The 27,625-nt window shown below is 51.4% G+C and overlaps 1 protein-coding gene across 1 annotated transcript; it reads right to left on the reverse strand.

Annotated features, from left to right (window-relative positions):
- Window positions 1-362: 362 nt before the first annotated feature.
- abca3b (ATP-binding cassette, sub-family A (ABC1), member 3b) lies at window positions 363-27,370 on the reverse strand. The gene is given in 31 exon segments (XM_048991096.1): window positions 363-3,983; window positions 4,108-4,181; window positions 4,410-4,600; window positions 4,927-5,097; window positions 6,511-6,698; window positions 6,793-6,987; window positions 7,738-7,872; window positions 8,116-8,288; window positions 8,855-9,013; window positions 9,149-9,368; window positions 9,798-10,002; window positions 10,273-10,546; window positions 10,716-11,019; window positions 11,565-11,763; window positions 12,395-12,493; window positions 12,581-12,731; window positions 13,098-13,308; window positions 13,436-13,591; window positions 13,686-13,840; window positions 13,957-14,086; window positions 15,224-15,370; window positions 17,628-17,809; window positions 18,309-18,482; window positions 20,295-20,415; window positions 20,570-20,686; window positions 21,256-21,515; window positions 22,663-22,828; window positions 23,815-23,942; window positions 26,915-26,963; window positions 26,965-27,040; window positions 27,042-27,370. Coding segments are annotated over 31 exon segments (5,256 nt in total). The 5' UTR covers window positions 27,356-27,370; the 3' UTR covers window positions 363-3,851.
- Between the last annotated feature and the right edge of the window lie 255 nt (window positions 27,371-27,625).

A 27,625-nucleotide genomic window follows, 5' to 3' on the forward strand; every position in this document is an offset into this window, starting at 1 on the left:
CGACTCAGCTCTCTCTTTGGATTAAGCAATGAAATAACAGGAGATCCAAGTTGATAGGAACATGAAAACAGAAAGGGGTGTTCACCTATACATATGCTGGCCTATGAAGTTTACAGTAAACGTATGCACTGACCCAGTAAATAGATAAAGTACATTTCTCACTTTATTCCAACATTTCTACTTTTTTTTTTCTGGTTAATATTTTGGATAAAGACACAGAGCTGCATACATTAAATAATTAATTAGAGGGTGAGATTATGAACCAGGTTCCATCTCTTTTCTTAAAACCCAGATTAATTGGTAACAATTATCTCAAAACAACACCAGCGGGGTAAAGTGAGAGAAACAAAAGGCCAGGCCGCTTCCCTTTACACAAAGCAGGTTTATTTTAAAAAATAATAGCAATACATTCATTGTAGACAACATGTATCTAGTAAGTTAGATCACAATAATGTTAGTTCCCTTTTTCAGTATGGTACCAGTTTGCAGTTTTTTTCCATTACAGCCATCAAAAGTTAAGTTTTTTTTTTTTTTTTTTAAGGTAAGTTCTGCTAAACAAACGAAACCAAAGTCCCGAAGGATAAAAGCACCATATCTGAAGCCCAGTAACCAGAGTGTGAGGGGATGCTGACCGCTCAGCTTCGTCTGAAGTCCCACAGCTTCCTCAGGGACACGTCAGTGAATGTGGAGAACGCACGAAGGTCCTCAAGCAAGACACCCCCCCCACCCTGCGGGCCCGCCCACGTACAGAATGCCAGCCAGGTAGGCCGCCTGCGGACACGGTCGACTCATTTTGGACGACATGGGGGTTCAGCGAGAAAGACGGTTCACCCTCACTGTGCAGTGATGTGATATTTGGTGTGAAGACATGCTGGGTGCAGTCAGTAAGGAAATGCAGGGTCCAGTGGTGCAGTATTAAAATGAGTTATTATTATGATAAGAAAATTTAAAAAGTGTTAGTGTCCAAAACATTGTAGTACTGTTCTGAGATCAGGGCTTGCGGGTGACTGTGATCCTGGAACAAACTCACTTCCCATGGCATATTAAAAAAAGAAAAGAAAAGAAAAGAAAAAAAAAAAAAAATCGCAGGAAGAGTGTGACAGCATTACAGCCACTTGGGATGGAGCTTTACATTTATTTAGTGGAAGCTGTTATCCAAAGTGAGATACAATTGAGGAAGGAGGGTCAACCAGTAACCCTGTGCAAATGGGGGTTAAGGGCCTCGCTCAAGGGCCCAACAGTGACATCACTCAGTTAGCCACGGGATTTAAACAGGCGACCTTCTGATCACAGGTAGAGCGTCCTACCCTGCGAAGGCAAACACATACCAGAAACATACTTCTGACAGACCGTGGATAATGCTTTTTGAATGCAAGGCGGAATGCGGGGGTACTGGGTCTGACGCCGACGGCTTTACGTTGCGTAAACCACCGTAATCAGTCAGAACAACCAGGGTTTAAAGCTGGAAGATCTGGACGACCGGGTAAAGCAAAGATAATGCAGCCCCCCCCCCCCCCCCCCAGAGCCCGTTTTATGGATGAAGTGTTTTTATCGTGACGGATTTGCTCCACTGGGGCATAAGGGACCAGTCACTCAGTCCAGTGCGGGTAACAGACAAAGCCATACACAGCAAACCTTGCCTGACTTGGTAGGACCTCAGTAGCTTCCAACTCAAATATAAATTACATATTTTCAAAAGGTTAAACCAAACAGTAGTGAAATGAAGATGGAGAGGACAGAGTAGCAATTTCTCACCAACATGCAATTGTCAGATGATAACTAGGTACATATACATAGTGTTACTGGGTGTTTTGGGTAACCAATAGTGAAACATGGACCTGTCATGTGATATTCCTTCTGCCAACCAAATTCCTTCCTCCTGTGAGGTGTCGTTCAGCTGCCTGATCAATTACAGCTGTATGTTTAGTTCAAAAATTGATTCACTGATACGTTTTGCTGAAGTATGGTAGGTAATCAGCGCATGCTCCTTCCTTACCTCTCTCCATAGCAACGTGTCATTCAATATTACTGTATGTTTAGCTTTATAGCAACACATTTGCTGAACTGGCATGAATTTGATGACTATCACCTTTAAAAATCAATTGTACGAGGGATTTTGCTTTACCACTATGCATTCAATTATAAACCTAAGTATATTACACGGGGATACTGTATATTACTGTATATTACTGTATATTACGGGGATACCTAAGTATATTAAACATTTATCAATGTATTTTATTAATGTAAACACTGGCTGCTGCTATTGAGCTAAATACACATTAATAATCTAAAAAAACATGTCAGTTATATTATCAAGCTAAATGTAAATGATTTTTTCTAATAATGAAAACACACCTTGTTTAAACCATTCGCCGGCGTATTTCATTCATGTAAACGCTTGCGTCTGCCACCATAGAGGGTGAATTTGTGACACGTCGCTGGTTAACTGGCCAATGATACAACCGTACGTCTCCAAACAGCTGACAGGAGGAAGGATGTGTATGGTGGAGGAGATTTGGCATGGCAGTCGCTCGGCACACAAACAACGTCCATGAGTATAAGTAAACACAGACCCGTGGAGTAGTGCCGAAAACAAAACTACTACAGTATGGTCCACTGATAAAAACAAACGAACAAAACAAACAAAAAGACTTGACTGGGTGCTCAGATGAATGCCTCTTGTATAAATATCATTGAGTTGCCAGAAAACGTATATTTATACGCAATTATAAAGCGACTACAGAAGGGTGTCCACAGTGCAGTGGAGAACACCTCTCACGGACATGTGTCATCACTGTTTACTAGAACCTGCACCAGGAGGACTTGTGCACCAATCGGAGGCTTGAATATCGCCACGGTTTCATGGCTCTCCTGCAGGCCACTGGGCCCTGCGATGCACCTCCTTGTACCGGTGATGATAGGGTGGAGCCGGTCCTTGATTCAGACGTCTAAGGGTCTATTTTGGAAGCAAGGATACGGTAACGAATGCGGTTTCAAAGAATCCCTGACATGCAGGTCCCTCTATTCCCTCCCAATAACTACTACTGGGTGGGAAGAGCTACAGTTCTTCGTAATATTTACAAACTACAGAGGTATTTACAGCCTGATAGATTCGCTTTGGGCAGGATATCCACTGGGTGATCAGAAAGACCGAAGTGGAGCATGGTTAAGGATGGACTTATGGCCAACTTGATAAAAAAAAAAAACATTATATAAAAAAAAAAACCCAAAAAAAAACATGCACGTTATGTATCAAACATCACGTGGCATGTGAATGTTTACAGACAGCTAAAGGTAGTGACTTGCACATCTCCTTACTGTTAAGATCGTAGTAAGAAGCCTCTGGAAATGACTGACAAATAAACCAAAAGCACAAAAACTAATGCGAGTTCTCTGCTTCTCTCTCGCTCTGACACACGCAAACGCAAGCTATAATATGCATTCTGCTCCTCACATCCAGTGGTAAACAAGGTCTTTGAAACAAGCGCTTCGTAAATCCGGAAAAGAGAAAGGCTTCCTCGTTTGGCCTCAAAACAGTCACAGAGATCAGACAAACCAGCGCTGAGTTACGGCTAGGAGCCAGACGTCTTGCTGGGTCGGTCCCAGAGGCCGCGGCAGAGAAACAGTCACCCTGTGTAGTGTGGACGCTGCCCCTGGTATGGGACGACGCAGCCCTGAAGGCCTGCACATTTCGGTGCAATATGTCAGTGTGTGTGTGTTTGTGTATGTGTGTGTCTGCATTTATAACTGCAGCCACATGTGTGAGGACAGAGGAGCCCGGGGCTGTTCTAACTGCCTGGCATGCTGTGACAGGGCCTGCAGTGGAGGAAAGGGGGCGGGGCTCTGCCTCATTTCCGGTTGCCCTCAGCGCAGTGCTGGAACTGGGCGAAGCTCAGGAAGACCTGCTCCAGGGATATCTGACTCACGCAGTAATCCTCCAACCTGTATTTCTCTTTGGCTGCTTCCAGGGTGCCAAAAACCTGGGGACAGGAAAAGAGCTATGAGGACAGGGCTCGCCGACATCCTGTAGGGGGCAGTCACTTCACCTGCCATCAGGGAGAGGACCAGGAAAGCTGCACGCAAAAGGAGGCGGAGAGCCAGTACCTGCGCCCAGGTGAGGGTCTTGTCGGTCAGGTGGTAGTGCACCATGCCCTGGTGCTCATCCTTCAGCATGCTGCCTGTAATCAGTGGCACATTTTCAGGCACGATCCGCTGCTTTATGTTATAATACTTTCTGTGTTATTCTAATTGTCGAGATAATAAAACATGGAAGTCAATGACCCGAAGAGCGTCCTGGAAAATCTCTGATCAAAGCGAGTCTTTGATAGGCAGCAAGAATTATTCTGCCACCTACGGGACTGGGGGTGCAATCGCACAAATCGGCTACCAAAAGCGTACACACTGACCGGGGAAAGTGCTCTCGATGAAGTCCTTGAAGAGCTGCAGGTCCATCTCCTCCTCCTCCAGGCGGACCTTCGCCAGCAGCGTGTAGCCGCTGCCAAACTTGCTCTTCAGGTGCTGCGGGCTGCCGAGGCACTTGAACTGGCCATTGACCATGACTGCTAGCCTGGTGCACAGGGCCTCGCACTCCTCCATGCTGCAGAAAGTGTTTATTCAACATGATCTACAGCTGAGAAAGCAGGGTCAGACAGTCCCTGGAGCAGCTGGGGTTAAGGGTCTTGCTCAAGGGCCCAGTTCTGCCGACCGTGGGATCTGAACCAACAACCTTCCGATCTCTCAATCGGTGTCCTAACCATCACTGTTTATTTGCCTCTCCAGTCACCCTCCGTCCTTATAAAGCTGTCTTATGGTATCTGTATGGCTAAACAACTCCTTGTAATGTGACACATGTTAAACGTTCTGAAAGGGGCTGCAGTGACTGGCATTAAAGGTGTGGCTGCCGCAGAGCATTCTGGGACAGACCTGTGCGAGGTGATGATGATGGCCTTGCCCAGCTCCCTGGTTCGGCTCACCGCGTCCCACAGCAGCCGGCGGGCCACCGGGTCCATGCCCGTGGACGGCTCGTCCAGGAAGATGACGGGGGGGCCTCCAATCAGCGCCATGCCTGCACTCAACTTCCTCTTGTTGCCCCCACTGCAGAAAAGTGGGGCATTTAGGGCTCAGAGTGACAAGGCAGAGACACAGGCCAAAGATTTTATGGTGGCTAAGGAGGGATTTCTTATTCCTGTTCAGGACATACGGCAGACAAGCAACCTGCAACAAACCCATCCATTCATATGCTGTAACCATGGGGGTCTGAAGCCTATTCTGGAGGCTACAGACACAAGGCAGGGAACAACCCAGGATGGGGTGCAAACCTATCACAGGGCACCAGGGACACCATTCACTCACCCACACTCACACACACCATTCACTCACCCACACACACACCATTCACTCACCCACACTCACACACCATTCACTCACTCACCCACACACACACCATTCACTCACCCACACACACACACACCATTCACTCACTCACCCACACACACACCATTCACTCACTCACCCATACACACACCATTCACTCACCCACCCACACACACACCATTCACTCACCCACACTCACACACACCATTCACTCACCCACACTCACACACCATTCACTCACTCACCCACACACACACCATTCACTCACCCACACACACACCATTCACTCACTCACCCACACACACCATTCACTCACCCACACTCACACACACCATTCACTCACCCACACACACACACACACACACCATTCACTCACCCACACACACACACACACACCATTCACTCACCCACACACACACACACACACCATTCACTCACCCACACACACACACACCATTCACTCACCCACACACACACACACACCATTCACTCACCCACACACACACCATTCACTCACCCACACACACATCATTCACTCACCCACACTCACACACCATTCACTCACCCACACACACACACACACACACACACACACACACACACACACGTATGGCCAATTTGGTAACTCCGATCAGCCTCAATGTGCTTTTGGAATTGGGGGGGGGACCAGAGGACCTGAAGGAAGCCCTGCGACGACATGGGGAGAAAATGCAAACTCCAAACACATGGAGTCATGGTGGGGACTTCAACCCAGCTCCCAGGCCCCCATGCACCCTCCCCGCAACAAACCTTCACACTGATATAAACGTCTGCCAAGCAATAAAATACGGAAACGCGCATTAACAATTTGATAAATACTTAACATTTACCTGATAGCTAGTTATTTATTTATGACTACGAAGTATTACATTGCATGCAACCCTGACCAGGATAAGCAGGTCAGGATGGATGAATGGACGGACGGAGTATTTGCAGTGCACATAGAATATGAGTATCTAGCACAGAAGCCTTCCACAACTAAGGTTGAATTATCACAGTGGTTGGGGTCACATGGGCATCATGTGCATTGCGATTGGTTCGCTGTTGTTGTGGGCGTGGCCGACGCAGCCCTCTTAAGCACGAGGAGAGCCGCACCTGTAGCTGCGCACCAGCTTGTCGGCGTGTGGCTCCAACAGCAACGAGCGCAGCACATTCTCCACGCAGGCTGCCACGTAGCGCTCGGGGATGCCGCGCAGCCGCGCATACATGCACAGCGTCTCGCGGCCGGTCATGTGGTCCAGGAGCGCGTCGAACTGCGGACAGTAGCCAATGCGCTGCTGTACCTGTGCATCACACACACTGAAAGGTCAAACCCTGCCTTACACGCCGTTCATTAACCACCGGGCTGCCGGATTTCTATGCAGGCGCCGCTCGGACCTTCTTGATGTCCCTCAGGACGCTGTAGCCGTCGATGTAGGCGTCCCCTGCAGTCACCGTCTCATCTCCCGTCAGCATCTTGAAGGTAGTGGTCTTCCCAGCCCCGTTGAATCCCAGCAGGCCAAAGCACTCGCCTTTGCCCACAGCCAGAGATAGCCTGTCCACGGCCAGTAGGGCGGCTCCACTGCCGTACACCTGCGGGAGCCACTGGCCTCTCACTACATGGCTTAACAAGCGCACATGAGCACATGAACATGCAACAGCCACAACGGTCTCTGACATATTCGAGCAGTGTTCCCCAATCCAGTACTCGGAGGGGCAAAATCGTCGACCGTCTGTGGGCCCCAGAGGACTGGGTTGGGAAACGGTGCCCCTTACATCACAGTCTTCGGGTGACGATTTTTGAACAATCTGGCTGGACAGTGTTGCTGACCAGGGTTGCTCTGGCACTTTCTCATTCATACTGGGTGACAAACTTCTATTTGAAAAACTCTGATTGGCAGTGCGCAATTTTTCACGATCATCCAGACCCAGTTGCCCTTCGTCTCATCTGCTTGGTAATTGCCCGGCAACATTGCTCAAAAAGTTGCCCTGTGTATTTCATGACCTTAACTTGCTAACAGACAGTCCTTACCGGACAGCTTGATTGGTGGACATTTATAAACACTGCTGTAAGTCTTCACACATTATAGAGGCAGGGCAAGGCCCCCTTAAAAATTCTGCAGATGTCCCCCCCCAAATTTAAGCTACCATTACCAATAAAGCTAACTTCACACAGCTTTTCTCATGAGCTCCCCCTAGTGTCTGGATCCCTGAAAGTGTTCCCCATTTCCCCCCTTATAGGCAGCCTTGTACAGAGGCAGAACAGCTCGGGAGGAGCTGCCATCTACGCATTACCGCCTCTCCGGGGTGAACCTCCCGCGCCTCTACACCCTGCCGCCGTACCTTGGTCAGCTCCTGCAGGACCAGTGGGCTGCCCACCATTGACTCCACGGCCGGCTGGCACTCCAGCACCCGCTTGCGCTCCTCCGCCACGTCTCGGTCCTCCGGCTGGAGTGAGGGTGCCCCCAGCAGCAGCATCTGGGCCCCAGGGATACACCGAGGAGGCTCGTACAGTCAGGCGCCACCGTTCAGAAAGGCTAGCGCCAGACTACAGGCGGTCCGTAGGGTAAGAACGTCTGACTTACGGACAATCTGTACCTACGAACGGGCTGGCATAAAGCCAATTACTGTATATTCAAAATTCGGGTTAAATACAATGGTTCATAATAGTTCATAAGGACCTTCTCCCCCAGCCCCCCCAGTCACCCGGCGCCATGTCACCTTCTGCCGCCTCCTGCAGAGGGCGCCGAGCAGGCGGCGCAGCGTGCGAATGCACTGCAGCTCGATGACGAAGAGCAGTGTGATGAAGACCATGCCCTGAACAGACATGGCCACGAGGAAGCGGCCGATCCCGGGCTCCGACATGGAGAAGTAGTTTTCCTGATACGTGAGGTCTGAAAGCGAAAGACGGTGGCAGCGGTTAGCATTAGCGGCGGGAGGGCCGTCTCGGATCCTCAGCCGCCGGTTACGCTACGCGAGCCTCTCAGAGGAGCCTGGAATTCCTCAGGCGCCCAATCCATGCACTCCGCTGTTTCCTGCACTCAGTACTTCTGCAAAATGAAGCTCCGTTTCCTCTTGGCCTCAGTAAACACACCCAGACCTTATGCTGCTCCCCACGGTTTTCGTTTTCCTCAAGCGCCTCTTACTATAAACTATACACGCTCGCCTGCATGGAGGACTCAAATTGTCGATCGAATTTTCTCGGCAAATAAAGAACATTTCTCTTCACTCGGGGGGGGGGGGGACCCTGACAAGTTTTTAGTTAGCAAAATTTCGTAAATATTACCTGTGAATTCAGCTGTGCATTTCATAAGCAGTCATAACCATCTGAACTACAGTATAGTAGGTGTATAGCACACACTCTCGCTATGGTTACGTTAAGCCTTATGATGCACCCCCCCCCCCCCCCCCGACGTTGTCGTCATGGATACAGCCACTCCATGCCCCCTGGTGGACTTACTGAAGACCTTGCAGAAGGACTCGGCGATGGGGCTGGAAGTGCAGAAGCTGATGACCTCGTAGTTCTGGTAGAACTGGCTGAAGGACATCCCCAGGCAGTAGTTTGGGAATAAGAGGAAGACCTTGTCCAGAACCCGAGAGAGGTGTTCCAGGTGCAGCTCTGTGCCAGGGAGACCAACATCTCTACTGAGAGCGGGACTTTTAAAAAAAAAAAAAACGAACCAGCATCTACGGCAATAGCAAGACGGCGAGATCGGCCATTTTGAAGGCAGGTGCCGTGAGCAGGCAGCCTCACCGGGGATGGTCATGATGGTGACGGCGAGGAAGGAGGCGGTGCCGCTGACCATGTTGAAGACTGTGAGGCGGGTGTAGGCTGTGGCCGCGGTGGAGAACAGGAAGCTCAGCAGGTACATGAGAGGCACCACGGCCCAGCCGTACAGCAGCAGCATCAGCAGCACGTCCACCAGGTGGCTGTCCCTGGTGAAGGCGTGCACCCCAAAGGCCCAGAACACCACCTGCAGGGGGCAGTAGCGAGCTCGCTCAAGGCTGCTTCATGCTTCGGCATCGCACCTACGCCGTCATCTACCCAAGCGGCCAGCGCAAGCATTTATACTAGGGAGCTGGCGCGTCTGTCGCTTAGCAACCACACCGCCAAAACGCGTACTGATAGGTTTGGATGTTGCATGTATTGTATTCCCAACCTGCGATATATTCAATTTTTGAATGTAGCAAAGTATCTGTTTGTCAAGTCCTGGCTATATTAGTACTGCTCCAAACTTCCTGGAGACAAATTTTGGAGAAAAAAAAACGTCAAAAGCACTACAGACTCACATTTTATGCATTAGTTGATTTTACGCAGAAGTACAAATCAAGGCAAAATAGACACATGTGATACAAGGGTGCAGTAACACCCAACAAATGGCCACAGGGGGGCAACCACTGACCAGCATCAGAACGCAGGGCAGCATGAAGTTGATCAGGTCCCAGAGGAGTGCAGAGAACCAGAAATTGGACAGGTAGACGCCGCTGACTTGCTGGACGTGCTTGGACTTGATGGAGCGTTCGGTGACCAGGAGCAGAGCGAAGGTGCTGGACAGGGAGGCCATGCCGTACATCAGGTTAATGGCGATGGCAAAGCCCGTCTGACCCCTGGCACAAGAGGAGGAGGAGGAGGAGACAATTCACAGCATGCCAACACCACAGAAGAATTCCTAATGGGTTTCTTACATCCATTTTCTTAACGCTTTTATGCTTTTCATTTGAAATGATAATTTTTTCCTACTATTATTGAGTTTTTTAAACGTTTTGTACTTCAGGGCCACCATAGTCTCGTTTAGTCAGGGCGCCTGGGGCTCAGCATGAGCGGACCGATCCGCCTTGAGCAGGGTGTTAGTGCAGAAGCCGTATCCCCGTACTCACTCTGTCAGCTGGCTCTGCGCCGTCTCTGAGATGTTGCGTGGCATTGGGTAGTTTGATGCATGGATGGAGGCATTGGGCCCCGCCAGCAGCCTGTAGAGGGCGCTGTCCAGCAGCAGCAGAGCCGTGGCCGGGGTGTGGTATCCCTGGTTGTTGAAGTAGGCTGTAGCCTCCACAAAGCTCTGCAGGTAGTTATGGAAGGACACGCCCACCACGCAGTGCTCGTTAAAAGCTCCGCCCTCATCTTCAGCCCGACGGAGCACAAACTCGGGGAGGTCTAGCCGAGGTAGGGAGTCACAAGAGAGGAAATTGTTAATATTCCTGTATGTAGCTTGAGAAACAAACAGTCTCATAATCACAAGCACTTTCAGCTGTGGTTCTCTGTAGAAAAGGTGATTAGTCCCAGCCGTTATACACGACGAGAAGGGTCCTGTAAGACTGCTCACCGGAGACGTCCTCGGCGCGGCCCTCCTGCTCCGCCACCTGCCCGCCGTACATCGCGGCCATGCTGGCCGCCACGGGGTCCAAGTTGGCCCCGGCCACGGGCACGACGGTGGGTCCGTAGCGGCTCAGCGCCAGGTCCAGCGGGGCCGAGTCGCCGTGGCCCGGGAGGGAGTGTGCCACCACCAGCGCCAGCACGGTGAACACCAGCGGCACCAGGAACTGCGCCACGATCACCTTCCAGTTCCGCCAGGTGTACAGCGCCCTCTTCAGGAACATGGCGTAAAACTGCTGCAGGTACAGCCTCACCTGTGAGGGGACCGAGGGGGGGGGGGGAGCGGTCAGGCGTTTGATTTGTATTTCTATTAGGTGCTATTTAAATTCTGTTATTGTTTGTTATTCTATATATTGTTGAATTCTACAGTGTTATTCTACTTTAAAACTTGTTGCACCGATTCTAGGAGGCACAAGAGACAGGATTTGTGTACCTTTGTACACTATAATGACAGCAGAATTGAGCTGAGCTGAACTGATAAGCCTGTCTAAGTGTGTTTGCTGGCTTCTGCTCCACCTCTGCCGCAGATGTGCAGCCCTCCTGCACTGATGAAGAGCTTTAATAAGGTTACTGCTCCGCCAGGTATCAGGCACCGGCTGGCGAGCGTTTGGCGAGACAGTGCGAGTTCACACAAGCGCCTACTCCTATGTCGAGGGTGTCGAGGTCGCTCCGCTCCTTGGGGGGCGGGGGGAGGGGGGCACCCAATATTTCAGGTGTTAGTCAGGTGCTAATTAAAAGGCGTCTCATCTGGCAGATTTCAGGAGCTCCAGGGCCCCCCCGCCCCCCCCAAAGAGCTCACCCCCGCATTGAGCTTGATGTTGGAGCAGTCCTCCAGGATGAGAGTCCCACTGTCGGTGAAGTCCGTCACGTCCGTGATGCTGCTGATGCTGCTGCCATCGTCCATGGACCAGTCATGTGACCTGCGCTCGTGTTGGTACTGCAGTGGCGGCAGCTGAATGGCCTCGATGTCGAGGCTGGAATCCACCAGCTTCCCCACCCTGCGAGAAGACACACACACACACACACACACACACACACACACAACCCTTTAACCAGTGTTCAGTGAAGTACAGGGGTCATCTTCCTCCTCATTTGACACTAATAATGGCTGCACCATGCTGACCGCAAGAAAAAAATGCAGCTTTTGTGCAAACTGCTGACGTCGGCAAGGTCTATATTCAGCCTGAAGCAAACACTGTAATCAGTGAGGATGAGCCCTTAAATATCCAAGCAGGAACAAATGAACAGAACAGGAAGACCTCCTTTGCCCACTTAAATAGCAGCAGCACCTCGTATTGTAAATTCCACCATGTAAGGGCAGTTCTCCAAAAATTGGGAGTCGCACAGAGGTGGCGCTCACATACGGCACGGACACACGCCATGAGAATACAAAGGAAAGCGTAAAGGGCTCAGACACGGGTTCAAATGAGAACGGGGTCAGACGTAGGCCTGTACGCGCTGAGAGCCACACGTTTAGCACCAATCACCAGCAGTAGAACACCATGCAGGGCAGCCACAAACATCCCAGCTGGGATATCCCACAATACCTCGATGCTGCGACTGTCAGGCTGGACTAACTGACGCGTTATGGGTTCAAATCCCACATGGTTTAAGAGCGTAGATGCAGACCTGAGGAAAACCTCTTCCATGGTGGTGACAGAGGCTCCATAGCTGGCGATGCCCAGCTCCTCTCGGTTCATCTCCAGCTCTGCAAACAGCAGCTCAAACCTGCCGGGAAACAGGCAAGGTGGCCGTCAGAACCCGGCTCTCTGCCAGCTCGCTGGCACCCCCCTGGGCGGCATCCGGTAGCCTTACCGGCTGGTGCTCTCCTTGGGTAAGATATAGGAGAGCTCTGCACCTGCACTGCTCTCCAGCGTGGCGTTGGGCACGTACATGTGGACCAGCTGGCTGATCTCCGATACGTTGCACATCTCACCCTTTACAATCACCATGTGGTAGCCAGCACCTGTGATACGAGAAGGGGATGCAGTCAGGCACATGCCCCGCCATCATCTTACACATCCAATCACAGCCTTTGGGATCCTTATATCTTCACATGACATTTTATTTATTTGGCAGATGCGGTTATCAAAACGATGTTTGGAGGGTCAGACAGTCCCTGAAGCAGAAGTTAAGGGCCTTACTCAGGGGCCCAAAGGTCTCTCCTTCCAATGCTGGGATTTCATTCCCCCCCCAAGCCTAGTTGTCCACGTTGCCCCCCCCCTCAGCCTACTTGTTCACAGACCCCTCCCCAGCCCAGTCGCCCATATACCCCCCCCCAGCTCAGTTGCCCACATGCCCCCTCCCCGATCCAGTTGCCGCCCTCTCTCACCATATTTGTTCTTGAGGAACAGCGGCGATCCGCAGCACTGCAGCTCCCCGTTGGCCATGATGGCGATGCGGTCGCCCAACAGGTCGGCCTCGTCCATGAAGTGGGTGGTCAGCAGGATGGTGCGGCCGCGCTTCTGGCCCTGCAGCAGGTCCCACGTGGCCCGCCGTGCCGAGGGGTCCATGCCCGACGTGGGCTCATCCAACATCACCACCTGCGGCCAGAACGGCGACCACAGCATGACCACGGCGACCGAGAACAGCCTGCTCACCCTCCAAGGAGCTACCATGAAAAACGGGGTCGTGAGCCCTGCAGGGCATCAGCAGCCCGGTGCGGCTAACCTTGGAATCGCCGATGAGGGCGATGCCGATGGACAGCTTGCGCTTCATCCCCCCAGAGAGCGTCTTGGAGCGGGCGTGCCGCTTGTCCTCCAGGTTCAGTATGCGGATAGTCCGGTCCACCTCCTCGGGGACGTTCTGACGGGGGTAGCCCTTCAGCTGCGAAACAGAGCATGGGTAAGCAAAGCCTAAGAGACAGTATACAGGCAGACAGGCATGCGCTGGCGAGAGCAAGCCAGCAGGGGGCACTCACCTGGGCATAGAAGAGCAGGTGCTCCTCCACGGTGAGGTTGTCGAAAAGCACGTCATGCTGCGGGCACAGACCCAGGCTGCGGCGTACCAGCGCCATGTCCTGGCAGATGTCATAGCCATTGATGTAGGCGCGCCCCCTGGTGGGGGGAAAGAGGCCTACGGGGAGAAAACAGTGTCATAGGAATGCAACCATTTATGTGTAATGCCTTTATTTAATGGCATGCAAGCCTGTGTGCGTGTGCATGTGTGTGTACAGGCCTCCCACTCCTCACCAGTCAGCATGGACAGGGTGGTCGTCTTGCCAGCCCCGTTGTGGCCCAGCAGAACGCTGATCTGTCCCTCGAACATGTTCAGGGTCAGGTCCCTCACTGCCTCCCGAGTTTTGTTGCCCGCTTTGAACACCTGGTGGAGAGGAAGCAGAAAGGTCAGGCTGACATGTACTAAGCGGGTCCCGTGCAAAGCCTGTGCTGGCGAAGAGATTGTGGCTGGATGGATGCATGCATGCATGCATGCATGCATGCGCGCATGTATAAATAAAATTTCATTGTCTTTTGCAACAGTACTATTGTACGACTACTTTAAAAGTTAGAGTTTTATAATCCAAAAAGTACAGGTTAAAATGGAACGATAATGGTGATAATTCTATAAACAGCTTGATTAACCTTAATTATTTGGCCAATGTGTACAGGACACCTTGCCAGTATCCAGGATTCCACTGTCAGACCAAGTCAAAGAAAGTCAAGAATAGCGTCATTTCTAAATATGCAATCATACGGTGAAACGCCATACTGTTTGTCTGAGAGTGTAAAAATGGCTTTGCACAGACGAGTTAGAGACACAAGACAATGAGAAATAGATCAATATGCTGTACATAACAAAGCATTCGACCAGGGCCGCACAGTGCGTTTAATTATACATGATCTGTTTAAAAATGAAGCCATAAAGATCCTAGAGCATAAGAACAGTGGGTGCGTACATCTCACAGTTCAACGGTTGTTATTCCATTATTACGTGCAGCTGTTGCCAAAACATACTGTAAAGTAAGCAGAAAAGACTCATTGTGTCATTTTTAACGGTGGAGAAGATGAGATACTCAGTGTTTTTGGTGGGAATTTCACAGTAAATGGAAGCCCTTTCTCTTCCTGACCCGCTTCACATCGTTGCAAATTCCGCCCCATGATTCATGTCCCCAGCACTCTCACCCATAATTATACGATCGGTATTTTTGTTCTTGCCACACTCCACCCAAACTCCCCCCCCTTTAAATTTAAGTAGTTTTCTGTATGTTTTATTTACATTTTTTTTAACTGAGTGGGAGGGCGTATAACCAGTTTTGCCTGGGGTAGTCCTTGTGTTCTCACTGTAATATTGAGGAGTAACTGTATACCTTTTTGGCTGATTTTTACAATTTCCTTTTGCAAATTGTATACATGGTGAAGCATCACTTCCTTTTCCTTCCTGTTTTATGACCTTAGTCCTGCTGCCTGAGATTGCAGTCACTCCAAACACGCCCCCCCCCCCCCCCCGCCAGGCCCCCACCTTAGACAGGCGCTTGATCTTGATCCCGGACACCAGCCCCGACGGCTCCTCCTCGATGAACTCGCCCTTCACTGCCTTCTCTGCATCCTCCTCTTCCTCCTTCTCCTTCACTGAGGCCAGACGAGGGCTGCCGAACCAATAGGAGGGCTGAGGAGGAACGACAGCACCTATTCAGACGCTGGTCAGTAGGTGGCGTGCTCATTAAGGAACTGGAGCAGCAGCCACTTTCAACTGCAGAAGTGGGCGGCAGAGTGGGGAGGGGTTCCTGTGTGGTACCCATGAATTTAACAGTAACTTCAGCTGCAGTGACAAGCCAGAGATTCGAAATCCTCTCGCGAGTGCTGAACGTGTTCTCCAAGAATGAACCAGAAACAATACTGGGGTAGCAATTCCAGTAAGAGCTGCTTTAACTTTATTTAAAGTCCACCAAAATAGCCACAGCTAAGTCACCCTTAAGGTGGTGCTATAACAGACAAGTTTCACAGCCACCTTAAAGCTCAAGGACAGTACAGGAAAACAAAAATCCACACAGCTCTCACCATAGATGGAGCCCCATCTCATTTCCTTCAAGCTCATGCAGAAAGATTAACTGGCATCCTTACAAACATCGCTGATCTATAACGGTCCGGGTGGGTTACACTGGCGAAACAGCCAGTGGTTACTGTCCTGCGGCACTGATATCATGTGACAGGTGATAACACGGTGCTTGGCGGTCACTGCGGCATGCCTTACACTCACTGCGGCATGTTTACCAAACGCACAGCACTAGATGATGGTATCGTGCAGCCTGCACCACCTGAGGAAGCCATGTCACAACCATGGCAGACAGGAAGACGTGACAGAGGATGATCACAGCTGTTTAATAAAAGCAAAGGATCTGCTAGTTCCTCTTTAAGAACCACTGCCACAACAAACACAGAGCCACCTTGGCCCACGCCACACTCTATGGCCAGGCAGGCGGGACCGCGGTGCTCAAGATTCTATAAGCAGTATCCATAATGCATTGCAGCTTTTACTCATTATTTATTATTCTGCATTGTGTATGATACCGCCTGTAGCCGAGTTACCAGACTGGGTGATATTCTGATTAATGAACAGATGAGCTCACTAAGGAACGGTGGTGAATGGGGAGGGGGGTTGGGGTGTCGTGCCTATCCAGAAAATGCAGGCTTTCAAAACCAGAAGCAGGACCGCAGATGAATGAAGGCCGGTGCGTGGTACTGTAACTTTTGAGGGCCTGGAGCGAGGGAAGAGATCTGTTTCCTAGGAAAAGTGCAAACGAACGAAGGACAAGAAGGAAGAGGGTGAAAGCCTGGAGGGAGAGGATGGAGAGAAGGAGAGAGGGGTGAAGGAAAATTGTGAGGTTAGGCTTGGGAAAGGGTGTCGGCACAGGGAGAATGAGAGCGGGGGGGGCAGCCGACAGATGAGGAGTATGGGAAACGCACACGGCAGGAGAGGACAGGAAGGGGGGGCGGGGGGCCGCAGAGGAGAACAGCAGGCTGACGAACGGCCCCCCGCATCCCGATCTGTCACTGTGTCAGGCACCTGCCCCCCCACACTTCGCCTACTGATAAGTCAGCAGGAGAAAGCGCCTGTCCATGGTACCCCCCCCCCCCCCCCCCCAATTCACCGTAAACGATGACGACGTGCAACGCGTCCTGCACTGGCCCGATGACGGAGCCCCATCACACGTGGACGGCCTGACGAGGGTCAGCACTGTCAGCCCCCCCATGTGGCTCCTCCCCTTTTCCAAGGGGGATCGAGGGCGGGGTCCTCTGAGCACTTCCTGAGTGCGACGGCCAAGCGCTCCGGCTACGATAAGCGGCTCTTTCCTGATTGGCCCGATGAGCATTTCCTTCCACTCTGCACTCACGCAAGCACGCGTCAGGCCTGACGGGTGGCCTGAATGCACCCCCCACCGCCACCACCACCACTGTCATTGGTCCTGCTTTGCCCAAGGTTCCCTCATCGGCCTTGTCAGCGTGTCACTCTCAGGGATTGTCTTCTTGTTCCCGTCAAACTCCGTAATGGGAAAACCTATGGCTTTCCTCCAGGGAAAGGGGGGGGGGGGGGGGTCACCCGGTGCAGCACATCCTCGGAATGACAATCAGAGTACGCCCTTCTGCATGGCGCCCATCGCCGAGGGCTAGGGTCAGGGGTCACGGTCTTACAGGCAGAGTCGCCCTACATTCTCACGGAATTTTAAAAACGTCACAGACTTTGACACGAAAACATGCGACTGTACCTTGCTGCAAAAATGCAGGAGATACAGATATATAAGCAACTGATTCATGCAACACATTCCCGTAACACCCATAATCCCTTGGGACACAGAGTGGGGGGGGCTTCCCATCATGACTGCAGAGATGAGGCGGCCCAACTGGCAACGGCGTGCGGGACATACCAGCAGGAAGAAGTAGCAGGGCAGCGGCACGCCGTACTCCCCAGGGAAGACGGCCTCCACGTACCAGGCCACCAGGCCATACAGCAGCGCGTCCAGCAGCAGCATGCCCAGCACCTGGGCCAGCGAGAAGTCGTCGTCTACCGTCACCGGCTCAAAGAGGTTACTCCACTGGATGCCAGTCCCTGGAGGCCAGAGGTCAGACCCATGGTGAACCATCTGCTTGGGAAATGCCTGTCCGTAGCACCTGAACACGTACTCCGGCATTGGAGGCGCAGGGATACCCTGGCAGGCCAATGGGGGGGGGGGGGGCTGTGTGGATCCGCAAAGGGCCACCCCTGATCTGGCTCCTTCCTGTATCCTACATGGGGGTTCCCCAAATCCGGTCCTGCAGATTTCCCTGCTCAGACACGCCTACTACACCTGACAATCAGCTGGTGAGCTGAATCAGGTGTGTTTGAGCAGGGAAACCTGCAAATTATGTTGCAGTCTTGCCCAGCAGTGGCGGAATTGGGGTACCCTGCTCTACATCACAAAATAATGCTGGGACACTTATAGAGTCCTCCGTCAGACATACAGGCACAGTAAACAGTAGTGTTAATGGTGTCTGTGAGCCCAAACGCACAGGGCAATCTCTGCACAGATCAGCCAGTGACCCCCCCCGTGCCCCACGGAGGCTCTCACCTTTGCCCTCAAACATGCCCACCAGCTGGGCACCCATCGCCATGGCGACGTTGGAGACGAGGCAGGCGGAGACCTTCTGCGGGTGGGTCAAAAGGTCGTAGCGTGGCGACAGGAACACATAGGGGATGTAGCTCAGGAAGTAGATGAAGCCACCAGCAGCCGCCGCCACATTGGCTGGGGGTGGATAGAGAGACAATGAGCAAGGAGAAGTTTCTCAGGGCGCCCATTAATCTCCTCTCTGTACCACCCTTTCCCCGAAATGCATTGTTCTTCTGCCCTCAGATGCTTTTTATGAACATTGACAAACCTGCAAGCATTTCATTGGCTGTACCAAAAATGACCTGGCCATTCAGACAGCAGGCTGCGACAGTCTGCCTGGGAACTCCCGGGAGACGCCTCGCACACGGGCTTTCCTCAGCCACGCGTGCAGGGGCCACAGCGCCACTCAAGAAACACAGATCATAGATTATTAGCAAACGGATATAAATGTCTGTCAGCCTCGCCCATACCAAGGCGTGACGTCACCCCGACACCACAAACCAGCCCCCTCCGGGCTATCAGCTCCATTCCTTTCTGGTTTTTACAGAGCGCCATAAAAGTGCCCCGCCACGATCACACCTCACACCCTGTCTGCCGTGCCAAGACCCCGACAACGTCTTCCACACGCCTGCGACACTCGAGAGGTGGAAATGAGCCATGGCCGCCATCTTCACCCCGGACACAAAGCAGGGACCGGGCCGCCATCTTCACCAACATCCGTGGTGCCCTGTGAGGTCCACCTTTAATGCGGTTCCAGGGTTGCCATGGAGAACACGGCTGCACAAATGGCCGCAAAGCGACGCTCGCATTTAGAAAGTCACATGACCGAGCGCGTCTTCGACCTTTTTTGGAGATGCGAGGCTGTAAGGACTCGTCTGGTGAGTGCCGGAGGGAGGGAGGGAGGGCCGCCACACCAGCCCGGGTTACACAAAGGTGCAGGAACGCGATCGCGCTCCTCCTGACACTCACAAAGGGCTTTTGTTCTGCTGCTTTTCAGACGCTCTCTGCACGGATTTCCATGTGGTTCACAGCCGCCGCCTGCCTGGCTTCCCTGACGGACTGAGCTGCAGGGCGTGTGGCGAGTCAGCAAAACGCACGGTGGAGCACAAACAGGGCTGCGTGGTTTCCAGTAAACTGTCACACGTCTTACACTAACCCCCCCGGTTTCTCTCTCTCTCTCTCACACACACACACACACACACACACACACACACACACACACACACACACACACACACACACACACACACACACACACACACACACACACACACACACACACACACACACACACACGGGGGCGGTGGGGACATACTCCAGATCACTAGGAAACGGCAGCCTGCAGATGAGGCGTCTGCAGGGCACTGAGCTTGGGTGTCTGCGGCGCAGTAACCGACCAGGCAGACCCAGAGGCTTCTACCCTGCAGCTTTCCCCGGCGCGGACATAACCAAGCACATTTCCTTCTTTTTCATGCCGCACCACCCACCACCCTAACACTTGAGTCTCAATGGTGGGTAATTTATTGCAGTTTTCCAATAGCATATAGGGACCATGCTGTACCTGAGCTGTACCCGAGTCGTACCACAAAGAGACTAGGTACGATTCAAGCTCGTTAGTTATTCATTGCACAAGGTCGGCACGGAGGATTTGCATTCGCTCGGTGAATTTGCACTACGAATCCATTCCATTCAACTGATTGATAGCACCTTTTTATGCAGAAGGTTAGAAATTCGGAGTTAGTTGGAAGTTCCAGGTTATCGGGAATGAATCAATACATCATGATGTGTGATACTACTAATGAATAATACATAGAATATACGCTTTTTCCTCCACTCAGGTACGACTCGCATGTTTTACAGGGAAGAGAAAAGTGCCGTAACCATCTGATGAGCTGGCAGACCCTGATGAAGCTGGACCATGATGCGCCCCAGCCGGCGTCCGCTCACCTCTGGAGAAGAACACACTGATCATGAAGCTGAAGCTGATGGTGGCCACGGCGAAAAACAGCAGGAAGACGAAGACCAAGGTGGGGTCACTGTAACTCAACACCGCACCATTGGGGCTGACCTGAGGGGGGGGGGGGGGGGCAGACGTGAACGTGGCCGTGAGACTGAGGGTGACCGGAGACCATGTGCACCATGACCGGCGGGAACTTGGCTGTGTATGTACGGTCACGCGTCACAAACGGAAGGTTCCGGCGGGATGTCGGCCGGCCACCCACCTTGACACAGAAGATCAGCGTGACGAAGAAGATAGAGATGGCGAGGAAGAGGAAGAACATGAGGAACCAGGCGGCCCAATGAAGGCCATTGCTCAAGCCCATCATCCTCATGTATTCCTGACAACAGAGCAGAGACCGTGGGGGTCACACACGCTATCCCATAATACTCACAGCAGTTACTAAGCAGGATGTGCCCAGAAAAGCCATTAATCATGATACATTTCGATTTTAATCATGCACTTAGGCCAGTCTAATTCAGAGAAAATTAACTGAATTGAATCTTGGGTAATTCAGCTTAACCCTACACCAGAAAATGTGGGTGGGAAATTCAGTCTTAATATTTCTCTGGATTAGTACACAGAACCGCACTGCCACAGTTGCCTAAATCAACTCTTGCACCATGACCCATATACTGTAAAACGAATGCAAGGTTTCAGGAAGTGATCATTAAGACAGGAAAAAGGTCTAAGTCATGCTGGGTCAATGTCCTCTGCTCCTACGCAAACAGAGACTAGGTCTAGTTAGTTAAGTATTAACAGATAAGAGAAGCGAGCGCCTGGACAGAATCCGAGGAGCTGTGCTTATTGCAGCAGCAGACGGCCGTGCCTGGTGACACACGAAGACAAACAGACATGGACACAGACTGACACACGGACATGGACACAGACTGACACACGGACAGACACCTTGAGCTCTTTCTCCTTCTCCTGCACCACGGCGCGGACGATGTTCAGGGAGGTGTAGGTGAAGCTGAGCACCAGCAGTAGGGGAAGCTGGTTCTGGATGGCCAGGATGAAGACGTCGTAGATGAAAGGTGGGAAGGGGAAGCGGGACAGGAAGACACTGGTCCGGAGCAGCAGGGCGTCCGCCGCCGTCCTGTTGTACGCCCGCATGATGGCCCGGTCCACCGCATGCTGCACCGCCAGGAAGCCCTCCCTGTAGTACCCTGAGCAAAGCCAACAGGGGGCGTTCTTACAACCCAACGGAAGGGAACGCTTCAGCTAACCTCATTATTATGCCATTTCTATAACCCCAGCTCCTTCATCCCTAAAACGCTGCACACTAAAAGGCGCTAATTTTGTTAACCCCCACAAGATGCCCAGTGTGTGCGAAGAAATCGCATTACATGCATCGCAAACAGAGCCTGACCCTTCGGATGACCCAGACATCTCACCCCCATGCGTGTTACCAGGACGTATATATCTTCCAAAATACATTTCTAATCATCGCTTTCCCATGAATCACTGGCACTAAAACCAGCAAAGGGAAGGACACCTCGCTCAACGGGAACTGAATTCAACTGCGGATCAGCTGTGATGCAAAAGTACTATTTTTCACAAAAACAAAGCATTGCTTATTATATAATACATATTATTCAGCATTACATTTCAACTACTACATTCATATTAAATTCAGATTATGGTGGGTATATCCTTTTAAAAAACAATCTTCTATATTAACATCTCCTTTTTATGTCCACCATGCAAACTGACTGGTTATCCACGCAGAGTGAGTTTGAGCACCTCTACTTGTGAAAAGCCAGTCCAGCCCCACACTAATGTGCCCTTAATGGCAGCCCCAGTCGGACCGTTTTCATTCCCTGATTGAGAAGCTGGGAACACGAGCCGGACCGGGTCCCCTGGGAGGGAGTGGAATAGCATGCTCTGTGAGGTCGACCTTTAATGCGGTTCCAGGGTTGCCATGGAGAACACGGCTGCACAAATGGCCACAAAGCGACACTCGCATTTAGAAAGTCACATGACTGAGCGCATCTTCGGCCTTTTTTGAGTTTGAGTTTGCATCCAGAATCTCAGTCATACATACATTAGCAGCATTTTTGTTGCTTTGCCTACAGTAAATTCTGTGTATTAGGCCAACATTTTCTCAGAATTAACTTTCCAGAGGTCACTAGCATATACCCTCTCTCTGCTTCTTGCCTTGACACTAGAAAAGGCATGCGAGAGCGCTTGTGCACACGGCGGAGAGTGTCATTATGAAAGGTCAGAACTGTACATGAACTAAACGTGATCTGTGCTCTCAGCAAAAACAGACGGAGAAAATGGCAGGCGAGGCAGCAGGTAGATGGCGCTCACCTGGCGTGCCCCCGTGGGCGTCATACTGCTCGCGGGGGCCGGGCAGCTGGAACAGCGGGAAGAGGCTGAGGGTGTGCCAGTCCAGGTCGCTGTTTGGGTTTAGCTCCACCTTCTCGCGGGCAGGGGCGTTGCGGGGGCTGTATTTGAAGCGAAGGTGATAATCGACCTGGGGAGAGGAGACAGAAGGATCAGGGTGGGAGGGGGCCACGGGTGTGAGGTGCAGAAGGAGGAGGGGGAGAACTGCAGGAAAACAGGAAGCAGGTGACAAGGCGAGGAGGAGGCGCACTGGCCGTGATTCTCCTGGAGCACAGGTGGAGGGAGACCTGTCTCTTATCACGCTACACTATGTACTTCAGTCATTTTCTGCTCCTGCTTTGTGAGATTCTTAAAAGACCTGCATGATGTTAATACGGACAACGCATGTAACGCGCGTGCAACCGTAACATCACGAGGACGACAGTCTGCCGGGTCGAGACCGCGAAAAAGTTACATGAAAACGTTTTTACTCTGCCTCAGCAAAAAAAACTTCGCAAGCTCTGCAATTTTAAATGATAGTTCCTTTTCGAGTTTATCTAGTCCTTCTAGCTTGTCTAGTTATCCATCTAAAAAATAAATCAGCCTAAAGTCTGCCGTTGCTGCGTTTCCGTGGCAGTGTGCACTCTGGCAGCCTATCAAAACCACTCATCATTCCTGTCTTCTGCAGTATGGAGATATTCTGGTTTCCACAAAGGCGATATTGAGTGAAAGAAAAGTGATTAGTTGGAACACAAGGTCTGTTGGCACAGCTCACAGCAAAGACACCAACTTACTTGATCACTTGTGTCTCAGATTTCAGTTGTTAGAATGAACCAGAATGTGAGTTTAATTGCGACCAAGCCTCCCCCACTAAAGAGAGGTTCTGGAATATTCTAAGGAAGCAAAAGCCAGCTATTTTCAGAGAGGTTCACTATTTGCAAGCCAGAATTGTTAAGAAACAAAGGTCAGGCCATGGAAATGGCTGATCTCTCACAGGAATCTCTCTATTTGAGGCTAATCGTTTAAACCAACAAGTCTCTCCAGCATGTGGGACATTTGGTAATTAAGGACATGGCAAAGAAAGCTGTGAGCTGCCATCTTCATTCAGCCGATCAGCAACGGCGGTATCATCCTCACCTGGAGAGGCAGGGCCTCGTCCTCATGGGAGAAGGTATGTGTGAAGATCACGGCTGCCAGAACCGAGCCGGAATCCGGGTCCGTCTTCACAAACTCCTCAAAGAGCTCTTCCGTCTCAAAGCCTCGCACTGTAACACAGACGCGTGCACAAGGGTGATCAATCACGGTTATCTCACAAATGTCTCTCATTTGCTTCGAGAGTCATTCCAACAATCTAGGGCAAATTTTTACCTTACGGCAATATATTGTAATAAGGCTTCCTTGAACAATTATAACCATCCAGTTAATCCTGTAATGGGTAATTGTTTGCCAGGGTACATACAATTTAAGCATGTCACTGAAAAAAAACTGTTAAAGTAATTGATGGTAACCAAAAAAATAAAGGGGACTGGCAATGTGGGGCAGATTAGGACCGTAACCGGAAGCTTGTTGGTTCAAATCCCAAGGCTGACAGAATGAATTGACCTCTCAGTTTCACATTGCTTTGAGCGAGGCCCTTAACCCCAACAGCTCCAGGGACCAGCTGGCCCTGCTCTCTCAGTTACACATCGCTTTGAGCGAGGCCCTTAACCCCTAATAGCTCCAGGGACCAGCTGGCCCTGCTCTCTCAGTTACACATCGCTTTGAGCGAGGCCCTTAACCCCTAACAGCTCCAGGGATCGGCTGGCCCTGCTCTCTCAGTTACACATCGCTCTGAGCGAGGCCCTTAACCCCCCCAACAGCTCCAGGGACCAGCTGGCCCTGCTCTCTCAGTTACACATCGCTTTGAGCGAGGCCCTTAATCCTAACAGCTCCAGGGACCAGCTGGCCCTGCTCTCTCAGTTACACATCGCTCTGAGCGAGGCCCTTAACCCCTAACAGCTCCAGGGACCGGCTGGCCCTGCTCTCTCAGTTACACATCGCTCTGAGCGAGGCCCTTAACCCTAACAGCTCCAGGGACCGGCTGGCCCTGCTTTACTGTACCTGTATGTTATTATAGAAAAAGCAAAAGCATCTGATAAATAAATAAATGAAAAATGTGACCAGTCATGTTCCATACATTATCCCTCTATTATCAAGGAAATGAAACAACACACACGGTAAGTCCTGTCTTCCACATCATCAGAGCAAATCCAGTCAAATAAAGTGGGTCTTACCATCATGCCGTCCATATACAGGTGTAAAGTGGCACACAGAACCACAGTGTGACATATGAAGAGAAAGTGCCGGGGGGAACCAGAAGGGTTGTGGCCACACCACATTCACTAGCTCTGTGTCCAGCACAGCATCAGTGAAGCCCATACAACTAGCCCCCAGCACCCCCCCCCCCCCCCCCCACAAACAGAGCAACAAACAGGGAACCAAGGTCATAGCAGTCAGCACGGATCGACAAATTCCCAAGCCAAAAAGACGTGCAAATAAATGTTATCAGAGGAGCTGGTTGTCAGGTTGAGGCCCACAGGGAGCAGGAGTGAGACCCGCCCGACAGGTTCCCCGAGTGGAGCGATGAGGCCCCGCTGATACAGCCGCCTGCTTTTCTCTCTGCCTCGTTTCCACAGACGCAGAAGCAGCAGCCCACGCCGGGGACAGAATAGGGTGCCGACTTCTCTGTCTGGCCTTTAAAACTTGGGTAAAATGCATCTTATCCCGGCTGCTGCCCTGCAGGAGCCCATAAATCTGGTGTCACCTGTCCTCGCAGTCCCACCACGCGGCCCCCGACCCACATGCGGCCCATGAGAATCCCACAGAGCCCCTCACGCAGCAGCCGCGGACTGCCTCTACATCCCCACAGACGCACCACTTGGCTGTACCTCTCACTTTTAGCTGATTCTCTCGCTTAACCCCTTTCATCGATTTGCCTCAGGTGATCTTCATGCTCTTTGGAGTCATTTCTATTCTTTTACGTGTGTATATCGATTTATGCTAACAAATATGCTCCTATTTTCATTATGATGTCATCATTTTAAGTCATTTAAAGTGCACACAGTTACACATTCACAACGCACCCCTCTGCTACAAACCATTTGCCCTAACAGCTACTCCATCGCAAGCCTTCTACTCTGCAGCAGACAGGTAAAAGGTTAAATCCGCTGTGGACAGAGCGCAGATTAAAGGTCCACACAGAGAGGTCCATATGCTTCCTCAGTCTGCCAGGTAGCAGCGGAGCGAGTCTGTCTGTAGGGTGGATGAAACCAAGGATGACAAGGAGGACCTCAGTCCATGGACGAATACAGTCTGTCACAGCCTGCTGGCAGCTCAGGACACAGCGCTTACGTAACAATGGCTGGACGGCCCTTAACGATAAAGCAAACATATACATTTTACTGAGGGAGCCGCTGACTCCAAAGGTGACATCACCTAAATATACGTATGTGTTATAAACAGCGAATGCAAATCACAGCAATGCAGCACTGTGGGAGGATATCCTTTGGAAATAAGGAGGATAGATGCCAATTACACACACAGACACACACACACACACACACACACACACCTGTACTCATATCTTTGTGGGGACTCTACATTCATTCCTAAGGGCAAAACCATAATGCTAACAATGTAAACCTTAACCCCAGCCAAACCCTGACCTTAACCATAAGTAAACTAAACAAATTAGGAGACTTTTGGCATTTTTCGTTTTTTTTGACTGAAGTCACAGATTTTTATAAAATTGAGTTTCCCCTTGTGGGAGGCCAAAAATAATGGTCCCCACAAGGTCTAAATAGCAGGTTTTTTAACTCCTTGTAGGCACATTTGGTCCCCACAGTGTAACATGTACATGACCCACACACACGTGCACACGCGCGACCACGCATGCACACACAGGTGTGTGTATATACCCACACACACACACACACACACACACACACACACAACACTGGCACAGAAAATTCTTCCAGCATCGCCCACTCTGCCGCTGCTGGAACATCAGAGCGTCACACCCACAAGCTGTGAAGTCACCTTCCCCATTTCACACTTTCGCTCTGTACATTCCGCCTTTGGAGCACTTATTCCAGAGTCTTCCGTCAGGCCAGGGAGGGGCCACATCGTAACCCCAGGGGACCCCCACAGCAGACGGCATGCCCCCCGGTCCTGCCCGTCCCCCCCGTCGGGAACTGACCTGAGCGGATGCTCATTGGACCCAGGCTCCTCTGCACGTCTTCAGCCACCCTGCCGCACCACGCTGGAGTTCCCAGGGACGAAGGCGAACTGGAACCTCCCGACGGAGAGCGGGAAGGGCAGGCGGCACGGAGAAGCTCTCGTAATGCGTGCCGTTGGGGTAGCCGGTCGAGGGCACTTTCTGGCGGAGCACGATGAGGATGGCAGAAAAGAGGAGTGGAAGAGCCACCTCCACCAGCGTCACCAGGATCTTGCCGTTTCTGCGGGGCCAGAAAAAGAGGGACGTCAGGGGAGAGGTGAGGCCTGCGCCGGAGATCGGAGCCGCGCTGCTGTGACCTGCAGATGCGATGGCGGCGTCCCCCACAGGAAACTGTAATGGGCTCCAGATGCATTCTGGGTAGAAATGCTGGGCAAAATTTCCCAGAACGAGTCTAATGCACATGGCACAGATGCTGCAGTATAATTGTGCAGCATAAAGACGCACGCAAGCTGGGAACTGTCTGCATAGGAACATGCAACAAAATTTAAAAAATAATTTATCATAAAATAAAAAAACTCAAAGGATGCTCTGGAACTGTGTGCAATGCGTACCCCACAGGCGGAAAATGCAATCATGCATCGTGAACACTAATTCAAAACCAAAGATAATGTGATAAGCTGCCGGTACAAACACTAGGTGTTTTTCTGAGGAAAAAAATAAGGTTTCATCCAA

Source organism: Brienomyrus brachyistius, chromosome 22, assembly GCF_023856365.1.
Source record: "Brienomyrus brachyistius isolate T26 chromosome 22, BBRACH_0.4, whole genome shotgun sequence".
NCBI classification, from domain to species: domain Eukaryota; kingdom Metazoa; phylum Chordata; class Actinopteri; order Osteoglossiformes; family Mormyridae; genus Brienomyrus; species Brienomyrus brachyistius.